The 12,960-nt window shown below is 43.9% G+C and overlaps 1 protein-coding gene across 2 annotated transcripts in view; it reads right to left on the reverse strand.

Moving 5' to 3' along the window:
* Window positions 1-12,960, reverse strand: part of CACNG5 (calcium voltage-gated channel auxiliary subunit gamma 5) — a 137,211-nt gene that overhangs the window by 38,046 nt on the left and 86,205 nt on the right. For both annotated transcript variants that reach the window (XM_082272115.1, XM_082272116.1), the window contains exon 3: window positions 7,368-7,454. In XM_082272115.1, coding sequence (XP_082128241.1) covers window positions 7,368-7,454 — 87 coding nt within the window. The remainder of the gene's footprint in view (window positions 1-7,367; window positions 7,455-12,960) is intronic.

The following is a 12,960-nucleotide window of genomic DNA, read 5'->3' on the forward strand; positions in this document are numbered from 1 at the left end:
CCTTTATTCCTAGCGCAACTCGCTAGTTTATATGAAGACCCCAATAGGCAGAGTACTGCTGATACCCAATTGAGGGCTTTAAAACAAGGAAGGAGACCTGTTGAAGATTTCGTGGCAAATTTCAAAAGATGGTCCCCTGATTCAGGGTGGAACGACACATCTCTGCGAACGCAGTTCAGACTCGGCCTATCAGAGGCCGTTAAAGACGAGCTCGCCCGAGCGGATTTACCTGGCACTTTGGATGGCCTGATGCAGACCAGTATCAATATTGACAGACGACTGCGAGAAAGAAAGGCTGAGAAGATGGGCTTACCATTTTCCAGTCCTTCTCGGATGTCGCCTGCTGACCCTACTCCTATGGAGGTAGGAATGATACGCCCACCTTTGACCCTTTCCGAACGTGCCAGGAGGAAAACCGAACATCTCTGCATGTACTGCGCATCCTCAGATCATTTGATAAGCGGCTGTCCCCTTGTCCGCAAAAAAGAGGGTGAGTGTTCAAATGTCTTGCTAGGGGGACTAACAACTTCCTTTTCTAATCCTTATCTTTTTGTTCAATTGACATTGCAGTGGGACCAAACTAGGATCACCACCAAGGCTATGATCGACACTGGATCTTGTGGAAACTACATTGATACTTGTTTTGTCTCCTTAAATAAAATACCTATTGTTCCAAAACCCAAACCTGTCTCTGTTAGTTTTATTAACGGTACCCCTTTATCCTCCGGTCCCATCACCAATCAGACACAGGCACTCCTTGTAACTGCTGACAAGTCTCACGTGGAGACCACCACCTTTGATGAATTAACCTCACCACATTTTCCCATTATTTTGGGACTTCCCTGGTTACACATACATCAACCAATCATCGATTGGAAAACAAGAACGCTAGCCTTCTCTTCTCACTATTGCGAAACTACGTGTAATCTCCCCCCATATGGTAGGATCCTGTCTGTGGTGTCGGATGACATTATACCAAAATGTTATCAGGATTTATCGGAGGTTTTCCTTGAGAAAAACGCTCAAGTGTTGCCTCCCCATAGGGACTATGATTGTTGTATCGATCTACTCCCTAATAGTAAGTTGCCTTTCGGTCACGTCTATCCTCTTTCACAAGATGAACTCTCTCATCTCAAGGAATATCTGGATGAAAACTTGGCAAAAGGATTCATCCGACCTTCTACTTCCTCCACTGCTGCTGGACTCTTCTTTGTCCGCAATAAGGATTCTAGTCTTAGGCCTATCATTGATTTCAGACAATTAAATACCATTACAATAAAGGATCGTTATCCTTTACCTCTTATTCCTGAACTTATCGAACAGGTGCGCGGAGCTTCCTACTTTTCAAAATTGGACTTAAAAGGGGCATACAATTTAATTTGAATCCGTGAGGGGGATGAATGGAAGACAGCATTCAGAACCAGATACGGACTGTTTGAGTACCTCGTGATGCCATTTGGGTTGTGTAATGCTCCCGCAGCCTTCCAACGTTTTATAAATGAGATATTCAGAGACTTGCTTGATGTTTGTGTTGTAGTATATTTGGACGATATACTTATTTATTCTCATTCCTTACCTGAGCACATAAAACATGTAAGACTTGTGTTGTCAAGACTACTTGCACATAACTTATATGTTAAATCAAAAAAATGTTTATTCCATAAAGAGGAGGTACTATTCTTAGGATACATTATATCTAAAAATGGAATCAAAATGGACATGAGCAAAATATCCTGCATTCTGGATTGGCCTGTGCCAACCACTCGCAAAGCATTACAAAGGTTCCTCGGATTCTCTAACTACTATAGGAAGTTCATTAAGAACTTCTCTGCGATTGTGAAACCTCTCACACAACTCACAAGCACAAAAAATCATTCAAATGGTCAGAAGAAGCAAATGGAGCTTTCTGTCTGTTGAAATCAAGCTTTACTTCTGCTCCCATACTACGCCATCCAGACCCATCCCTTCAATACATCTTGGAGGTAGATGTGTCAAATATGGCAGTAGGAGCAGTTCTCTCACAACGACCAACAAACACCTCACCTCTTCACCCAGTTGCTTTCTTCTCAAAGTCATTAAGCAGCCCCGAGGTGAATTACCCAGTAGGTGAGAAAGAGTTGCTAGCCATAAAACTGGCACTAGAGAATTGGCGACATCTACTTGAGGGTACTCAATTGCCAATCCTTATATATACTGATCACAAAAACCTTCAATACCTTCAGACTAATAGAACTCTTTCCCACCGGCAGGTACGGTGGTCGTTATTCTTTTTGAGATTTAATTTTTTAGTAACCTACACACCTGCAGACAAAAATAAAAAAGCGGATGCGCTTTCACGATTAGCCGAGAATGATTGCACCGAGGTTCCCTCAGTTCCTATAATACCACATGAACGTATTGTCGGCGTCGTTCGTTCCCTGAAGGAGGAGATTTTGCACAGCATAGGACTGGATTCACCTCCACCACAACTAAATGCTGACGCAGAAGGTTTCCTTTACTACAACGATAAATTATTCATACCCCCTACTATGCGAACCAAGATCTTGGAATTGTCGCATGATGTACCTATGGCAGGACATATGGGTATGACTAAAACTTTCAATCTACTCACTAGGCAGTTTTGGTGGCCAGACATGAAGACAACCGTAAAAAAGTTCGTTTCATCTTGCGATATCTGTGCAAAGTCTAAAATTGACAATACGAAACCATCGGGTCTACTTTGTAGTTTACCAATACCCCAGGTTCCGTGGGAAGTGGTATCCTTAGACTTCATAGTAGAACTACCACCTTCCAAAGGATTCAACACCATCTTAGTGTCAGCGGACCATCTGACCAAGTTGGCACATTTCACTCCTATCCGAAGACTACCTTCATCCAAACAAACAGCGGAATTACTTGTGAAACATGTCTTTAAGTTACATGGTATTCCAAAAACACTGCTGTCTGACCGTGGTTCACAATTCATCTCAAAGTTTTGGCTAGCTCTATGTCAGATACTACGAATAGAGCGTAAACTTACTTCTCCTTACCACCCTCAGACCAACGGACAGACAGAGAGAGTTAACCAGTGCATTGAGCAATATCTACGTTGCTATACTTCATATCTACAGGACGATTGGGTGGATCTCCTCCCGCTGGCGGAATTCGCCTATAACAACTCGACCCACAGCACTACTAAACAAAGTCCATTCTACTTAAATTATGGGTTTCATCCCACACTCCTTCCACCACGTATCTTGCCATCAAGTAATCCAGTGGCATCTGATTATCTTGCCCAGATAAAGGATTCCCTGGGATTACTCAACAATACCATCTCACATGCTCATAGCCAACAAAAGAGGTACTACGACCTCCGTAGGAAACCCTCTCCCCAATATGCCATTGGGGATCTTGTCTGGCTTTCTACAAAAAATCTGAGATTAAAGATCCCTAGTAAAAAACTTGGACCTCTATTCTTGGGACCTTTCCCAATAAAGAAGCTTATTGGAAAAGCTGCAGTACAACTCACATTACCAACAGACCTCAAGATACATCCCATCTTCCATGTGTCGCTACTAAAGCCCCATGTTCCTAACCAAGGAATAAGGCCTACCATATCACCTCCACCTCCTGTACAAGTTGAAGGTGGAGAAGAATTTGAGATAAAGGAGATTCTGGATTCCCGTATCCATAGAAGAAGACTCCAATATCTAGTACGATGGAAGAACTATGGGCCCCAAGATGACACCTGGCTGGATACCGATATACATGCCCCTAGACTGATTCGCAATTTCCACTCGAAATACCCGGAAAAAACAGTTCTAGAAGCCTTCCGGAGCCGGCCTTAAGGGGGGGGGTACTGTAATGTTCTGGTACCTCTGGTCTTAATATTGGGTCCCATCTTGCTATCTAAATGGGACGCATACACCTTTAAGGGCAATGACATCATCGCCGAGCGCCGCTATGAGCGGCTATTTCAATCGCCGGCTTTCTCTCACTCATTGTTCGTTCAACCGCCATGGTTGGAGCGTCCCGCTCTCTGAAGTCAGCATACCAGATCTACACGTTCCTGTATCTCGCTACCTGAACCTGTTTTCGGATCCTGTGTCTCGCCACCCGATCACCCCTGGCATGCTGTTTTCACCTTCACCCTTTCACACCGCATGTTCACCGCACCTTCTCTTGTGAAGCTGGAGCTGCTGGCTATTCCCTTTGCCTGAACTGAACCGGAACCTCGCTGCCGATCCGTATCTCGCTACTGGATCACCTCTCACTACTGAACTTTGTTACTACTGCCTATCTAGTGATAAGTACCCCACAGGGGATTCCTTACTAACCTGCACTTCTACTGTCATCTACTGCATATACCAGGACTATCTCTATCTAAGCTATTTCCTATCATCTGCATAGACTGTTAGCTCTTGGGACTACCATCAACTATCCTTGCACTAGGTTACTCTGTCTTGTATACTCCATCTGCTGTCCCCTACCATCTGCACTATACTTGACATTAGAACCTATCTGCTTACTACCATCACCTAAACACTCTCCTAATACTACTCCTAGGTGCTCACCATACTATAGCCTGTCTCTCACCTATATACTCTCACATATTCTATCCCTCCATTAATATCAGATTGAGTGTATGTATATTGCATAAACAGGCTGTGCACAGTGATGAAGTCCTGAGAGTTGGATATGTTTGTTCAACAGAATCTCTACACGACTACTGAGTGTGACAATTCTGCAGCTGCAAATCCATCCACTAACAAAAACGCATGAGCGTTACAATAAGGCCTGTGGATGTGGTGTATCCGGATAAAGGATGGCCTGTGGATGTGGTGTATTTGGATAAAGGAAGGCCTGTGGATGTGGTGTATCTGAATAAGGCCTGTGGATGTGGTGTATCTGGATAAAGGAAGGCCTGTGGATGTGGTGTATCTGGATAAAGGAAGGCCTGTGGATGTGGTGTATCTGTATAAAGGAAGGCCTGTGGATGTGGTGTATCTGGATAAAGGAAGGCCTGTGGATGTGGTGTATCTGGAGATAGGAAAGTCTGTGGATGTGGTGTATCTGGATAAAGGAAGGTCTGTGGATGTGGTGTATCTGGATAAAGGAAGGTCTGTGGATGTGGTGTATCTGGATAAAGGGAGGCCTGTGGATGTGGTGTATCTGGATAAAGGAAGGGCTGTGGATGTGGTGTATCTGGATAAAGGAAGGCCTGTGGATGTGGTGTATCTGGATAAAGGAAGGCCTGTGGATGTGGTTTATCTGGATAAAGGAAGGCCTGTGGATGTGGTGTATCTGGATAAAGGAAGGTCTGTGGATGTGGTGTATCTGGATAAAGGAAGGCCTGTGGATGTGGTGTATCTGGATAAAGGAAGGCCGATGGATGTGGTGTATCTGGATAAAGGATGGCCTGTGGATGTGGGGTATCTGGATACAGTTCCCCACAAACGCTTACTGTACAAACTAAGGCACGTAGGTATGGACCATAAGGTGAGTACCTGGAATAAAAGCTGGCTTCAGGGGAGAGTCCAAAGGGTGGTGATAAATGTAATAAAATACAGGGTTGGCATCTACATGGCAAATGAGGTTTAATGTTGATAAATGTAAGGTAATGCATTTAGGTGCCAGAAATACGAACACATGTTACTCGCTAGGGGGAGCGCCTTTGGGGGAATCTAGGATGGAAAAGGACCTGGGGGTCCTAGTAGACGACAAGCTCAGTGATGGCATGCAATGCCAAGCTGCTTCAAGCAAAGCCAACAGAATACTGGGATGTATAAAAAAGGGGATTCACTCCAGAAATAAAGAGATTATTCTCCCTCTCTACAAGACTCTGGTCCGGCCACATCTGGAGTATTCCGTCCAGTTCTGGGCACCGGTCCTCAGGAAGGATGTGCTGGAACTGGAGAGAGTCCAGAGAAGGGAAACAAAAATAATTAGGGGAATGGAGGACATCAGCTATGTGGAAAGACTACAAGCACTGAACTTATTCTCTCTGGAGAAGAGACGATTGAGGGGGGATATGATATCAATGTACAAATACTGTACTGGCGACCCTAGCATAAGGAACAAACTATTCAGCAAAAGGGAATATAAAAGGACTCATTGCCATTCGCTAAAATTAGAAGACAAGTGGTTTAACCTTAAACTGCGTAAAGGGTTCTATACCGTTCGAGCGGTAAGGATGTGGAATTCTCTTCCACAAGCAGTGGTATCAGCAGGTAGCACCGATAGTTTCAAAAAACTATTAAATGGGCACCTTAATGACCACAACATACAGGGGTATACAATGTACAACATACAGGGGTATACAATGTACAACATACAGGGGAATACAATGTACAACATACAGGGGTATACAATGTACAACATACAGGGGAATACAATGTACAACATACAGGGGAATACAATGTACAACATACAGGGGTATACAATGTACAACATACAGGGGTATACAATGTACAACATACAGGGGTATACAATGTACAACATACAGGGGGTATACAGTGTACAACATACAGGGGGTATACAGTGTACAACATACAGGGGAATACAATGTACAACATACAGGGGTATACAATGTACAACATACAGGGGTATACAATGTACAACATACAGGGGGTATACAATGTACAACATACAGGGGTATACAATGTACAACATACAGGGGAATACAATGTACAACATACAGGGGTATACAATGTACAACATACAGGGGTATACAATGTACAACATACAGGGGTATACAGTGTACAACATACAGGGGTATACAATGTACAACATACAGGGGGTATACAATGTACAACATACAGGGGTATACAATGTACAACATACAGGGGTATACAATGTACAACATACAGGGGTATACAATGTACAACATACAGGGGTATACAATGTACAACATACAGGGGTATACAATGTACAACATACAGGGGTATACAATGTACAACATACAGGGGGTATACAATGTACAACATACAGGGGGTATACAATGTACAACATACAGGGGTATACAATGTACAACATACAGGGGTATACAATGTACAACATACAGGGGTATACAATGTAAGGTTAACAAACACACACACACTCATCATAGATTGAACTGGATGGACTGGTGTCTTTTTTTTCAACCTCACCAACTATGTAACATTTTTACAATTTTTTTGTTTAAAAGGCAGTAAACTTGGCCTTTGTTTCAAAAGTCTGGAGACCCCTGGGTCAAAACATTGCTCTTTTTTCCTGAATTCTTCCATCGTCTCTTTTCCACACTCATAATACATTCATATGGCGGATAAATACTGCTGGGATGATCCAATCTGTGATCAATATATTGATAGGAAAAGGAACGTTTCATGTTAGATTTTTCTTTGACTTACTCAGCACGCTGATGGTGGACTCTGATGTCATCTGGACGTTCATAGGCATGACGTACTCAATGGTGAAGCATCGTCCTTGTTCCTCACCTGCCAGAGGACAAACAGACACAAGATGATAAAGCCCAACTTAACATTCAGTTTAATCGGATATATTCCGGGTGCAACAAAACAAAAAATGTTCTCTCTAACAGTTCATTTCCGTACAAAGCAGCCACAGGCTGAGTAGATAAACCTGTCCTTTGCCAGCATGCTTTAAAGAAGGACCCTTTATCTCCATGTGGAAGCAGTGGTCTCCTTACAGAGGTCCCCCTGCTAAGGCATACAGTGGGGGAAAAAAAGTATTTGACCCCCTGCTGATTTTGTACGTTTGGCCACTGACAAAGTAGTGATCCGTCTATAATTTTATTGGTCAGTTTATTTTACCAGTGAGAGACAGAATAACAACAAAAATATCCAGAAAAACGCATTTCAAAAACAGTTATAAATTTATTTGCATTTTATTGAGTGAAATAATTATTTGATCTACTATAAATCAGCAAAATTTCTGGCTCCCAGGTGTCTTCTATACAGGTAACGAGCTGAGATTAGCAGCACTCTTTTAAAGGGAGTCCCCCTAATCTCAGCTTGTTACCTGTATAAAAGACACCTGTCCACAGAAGCAATCAATCAATCAATCAGATTTCAATCTCTCCACCATGGCCAAGACCAAAGAGCTGTCCAAGGATGTCAGGGAGAAGATTGTAGGCCTACACAAGGCTGGAATGGGCTACAAGACCATCGCCAAGCAGCTTGGTGAGAGGTGACAACAGTTGGTGCGATTATTTGCAAATGGAAGAAACACAAAATAACTGTCAATCTCCCTCAGTCTGGGGCTCTATGGAAGATCTCACCTGATGGAGTTTCAATGATCAATGATTCAATGATCGGGAGAATCTGGTCAATCTCAAGACAGCTGGGACCATAGTCACCAAGAAAACAATTGGTAACACACTACGCCATGAAGGACTGAAATCCTGCAGCGCCCGCAAGGTCCCCCTGCTCAGGAAATCACATGTACAGTCTGTCTGAAGTTTACTAATGAACATCTGAATGATTCAGAGGAGAACTGGGTGAAAGTGTTGTGGTCAGAGGAGACCAAAATTTAGCTCTTTGGCATCAACACAACTTGCCGTGTTTGGAGGAGGAGGAATGCTGCCTATGACCCAGAGAACACTATCCCCCACCATCACACATGGAGGTGGAAACATGCTTTGGGGATGTTCTTCTGCTAAGGGGACAGGACAACTTCACCGCATAAAAGGGACCATGGACGGGGCCATATACCATCAAATCTTGGGTGAGAACCTCCTTCCCTCAGCCAGGGATTGAAAATGAGTTGTGGATGGGTATTCCAGCATGACAATGACCCAAAACACGGCCAGGGCAACAAAGGAGTGGCTCAAGAAGAAGAACATTAGGGTACTGGAGTGGCCTAGCCAGTCTCCAGACCTTAATCCCAAAATATGTGGGGGGAGCTGAAGGTTTGAGTTGCCAAACGTCAACCTCCAAACCTTAATGACTTGGAAAGTAGACATGTGCACAGCGGGAAATTTGTTTAGTTGCGTCTCATTTTTCATTGATTCCTAACGATTCTTAATTTTGTAAAATGTGTATTTTTCTATTCCGAATAATTTTGTGTTTTCATAAGGGTCATTTTTCGTTGAATCGGAATGATCCCAAGTTCGTACTTTCGTGAGATTGCTTTTTTTTGTTGATTCGGAACACATTTCGTAATTTTTGCCAGATTGCCTTTTCCGTTGATTCGTACTTTCGTTGCATTCAGCAGGATCAAAGTGTGTGTGTGTTTTTTTTTTTTTAAACAGCAAGAAAACCAAAAAAAATGTCTCTCCCAAAATGGCGGTGCCTAACGTGTCAGAAAACAAAAAGGAAAATATCAAAATTCCCAATAATTCTAAATAGCCAAAATACAAAATTACGAAATGTAATGTACTGTATTTCGGTGCTTCCGAATTGGTACTTTTGTAAACACATTTCTATTATTCTGAATGATTCCACCATTTTGAAAGGTTAGTTTAGTTTTCTGACGTGGTTAGCCGCCGCCCCTCTGACGCCATTTTTAGAGTGAGTACAGTGGTGTGGTGAGAGAAGAGCAGAGAGTGGTATTGTTTTGGTGGATTTTGGGTGCTTTTGGTAAAAATACAATGTCTGCAGTGAGAGAGATTGCGTGTGTTGTTGTCGGGAATGGGGAAGCTGAATCACGGGGCCAGTGGTCACGATTGCCACCGGGCACCTACGATCGTTCCCTGTGAAGAGGGAACGGCAGTTTGCTGTTGTAACCACATCAGACCGTTGTTCTCTCAGCTATCAACACAGAGCCCTTGTGATCCTCCTATTTAGGAACACAGGGTGTACTGCCGATTGTTTCAACTTGCCGAAAGATTCAACCATATACGTCACTTCCGCCGCCAGTACGAGACTTCCAATAAGACTTCCAATGCAATGCCCTGGCCGCGCCATGCACAGTGTTCTCCACAGAGTTGGATTTTTCGGCAAGATGTTTCAACGCAACTGCGCATGCGCCTGACATTTGGAGCCGCTGTACATAGTTGGAGTTTTCGGCAAGATGCATGCGCAGTTGCGTTGAAACATCTTGCCGAAAAATCCAACTCTCGTTGGGCATTGCATTGGAAGTCTTATTGAAAGTCTCGTACTTGCGGTGGAAGTGACGTATATGGTTGAAACTTTCGGCAAGTTGAAACAATCGGCAGTACACAGGTCTCTGTGTTGATGTCACAAGCCCATCCTCCTCACAGTTAGAAAACACCCCCTATGCTCACATTTAACCCTTTAATTTCCCCTCTCTGCTCTTCTCTCACCACACCACTGTACTCAATCTAAAAATGGCGTCAGAGGGGCAGCGGGTAACCGCGTCAGAAAACTAAACTAACCTTTCAAAAATTTCCCCTGGGTTAACCCCTTCCCTTCCAGTGTCAATAGTACAGTGACAGTGCATATTTTTAGCACTGATTACTGCAGTAATGTCACTGGTACCCCCAAAAGTGTCAAAAATGTCAGTTAGGGGTCCAATCTGTCCACTGCAATGTCGCAGTCCCGCAAAAAAAATCGCAGATCGCCGCCATTACTAGTAAAAAAAATAAATAAATAAATAAAAATGATATAAATCTTTCCCCTAGTTTGTAGACGCGATAACTTTTGGGCAAACCAAATCAATATACGCTTATTGGGTTTTTTTTACCAAAAATATGTAGCAGAATACAAATTGACCTAAAATTATGAAAAATTAGATTTTTCATTTTTTTTTTATTGGGAATGTTATATAGCAGAAGGTGAAAAATATTGTTTTTTTTTTTTTTTTTCAGAATTGTCGCTATTTCTTTGTTTATAGTGCAAAAAATAAAAATCGCACAGGTGATCAAATACCACCAAAAGAAAGCTCTGTTTGTGGGAAAAAAAGGACATCAATTTTATTTGGGTACAGCGTCGCAAACACTGGAGAACTCTCATGCTCCCTGCTGACTGGAGAACTCTCATGCTCTCTGATCACTGGAGAACTCTCATGCTCTCTGATCACTGGAGAACTCCCATGCTCTCTGATCACTGGAGAACTCTCATGCTCCCTGCTGACTGGTGAACTCTCATGCTCTCTGATCACTGGAGAACTCTCATGCTCTCTGATCACTGGAGAACTCTCATGCTCTCTGATCACTGGAGAACTCTCATGCTCTCTGCTGACTGGAGAACTCTCATGCTCTCTGATCACTGGAGAACTCTCATGCTCTCTGATCACTGGAGAACTCTCATGCTCTCTGATCACTGGAGAACTCCCATGCTCTCTGATCACTGGAGAACTCTCATGCTCCCTGCTGACTGGTGAACTCTCATGCTCTCTGATCACTGGAGAACTCTCATGCTCTCTGATCACTGGAGAACTCTCATGCTCTCTGATCACTGGAGAACTCTCATGCTCTCTGCTGACTGGAGAACTCTCATGCTCTCTGATCACTGGAGAACTCTCATGCTCTCTGCTGACTGGAGAACTCTCATGCTCTCTGATCACTGGAGAACTCTCATGCTCTCTGATCACTGGAGAACTCTCATGCTCTCTGATCACTGGAGAACTCTCATGCTCTCTGATCACTGGAGAACTCTCATGCTCTCTGATCACTGGAGAACTCTCATGCTCTCTGATCACTGGAGAACTCCCATGCTCTCTGATCACTGGAGAACTCTCATGCTCTCTGATCACTGGAGAACTCTCATGCTCTCTGATCACTGGAGAACTCTCATGCTCTCTGATCACTGGAGAACTCTCATGCTCTCTGATCACTGGAGAACTCTCATGCTCCCTGCTGACTGGAGAACTCTCATGCTCAGCCATACTACAATACAGGCAAAATAAGTCTGCATGAGCAGAGGATCATGGGAAATGCAGCCATGACATTACAGCCCCATTTGCCATTTCTGACCTAAATAAATAAAAAGAGACATTAAGTCCGAATTCCAGCCAGAGCAGGAGAGGGTTAGACCCTCTGGTGGGTTTCTATTGCTGTCCCTTTTGGGGGAGATGTACCCTCACTTCCTGTTCTGGTGCTAAAAAGACAGGAAGTGCACAGAGATTTCTCTGATGGGGACACCGACTAATAGTGTTTTGGCTGGAGTCGGCGTTTTAAATATGAAAGCAATGTCCTTGAACATTGTAGTTGATCGGGATTGTCTTTGTCACCGGAGTTACACTTTACATCTTGAGGCACCATGGTGGTGATACAAAAGCTGATGTCCCAGCATTGCCTTAAAGTGAAGCTGCCCTGGGTACTGCCATCGCACAGTTCATTTAAAGTGGTTATAAACCCTTCCATATACCCAGTGAATGGACTATCCTCAGGAGACACACCTAGATGAAACAAATCCTGCTGCATAAGTTGTACCGTTTTATCTGCAGTGTTCTCTTCTCTACATCCATTCAAAGTGCAGAATGTATTAAGCTTGTCTGAGCTTACAGAAAGCAGGGAGCTGGGAGCTACAGTTACACTCTGCAGAGCTCAGTGAGAGCTGATTGGAGGGGAGGGAAAGGACCCCCCCCCCCCCCATTCACACAGCACACAGGAACAGAGCTGAGGCTGTCAATCACAGGCTGTGTGCTGGAGTTCCCTACCCCGTCAAAAGCTACAAATAGCAGATAGGAGAGGAAGGAGGCAGCAGATAGAAATGACACTCAGAGCTCTGGATTGAGACAAGTTCACACTATAGAGGCAGTGCCCGGACAAGGTCATCTAGAGCCCAGGGCGAACATGCCAAGTTGTGACCCCCCCCACCCCCCAAGATGTATGAGCATTATGTGTTAGCAAAATAGCCCCCCACCAAAAAACTAAGTGAGGACCAACCTGCATGCTTGCCCCCTAAGCAGATATCCCCCCTCCTACTAGTACAAATCTGCCCCCCTGCAGAAATCCCCCCTCCCAGCAGGAATTAACCTCTATGTCACAGTATGCCCCCAGCACAAATATCCCCCCCCCCCCACTCCTAGCACAAAACCTCTACCCCTCAAATTTCCCGTTCTAACACAAATCCTCTC

This window comes from Pelophylax lessonae (assembly GCF_965119305.1).
Source record: "Pelophylax lessonae genome assembly, chromosome: 11".
Taxonomy (NCBI): Eukaryota; Metazoa; Chordata; class Amphibia; order Anura; family Ranidae; genus Pelophylax; species Pelophylax lessonae.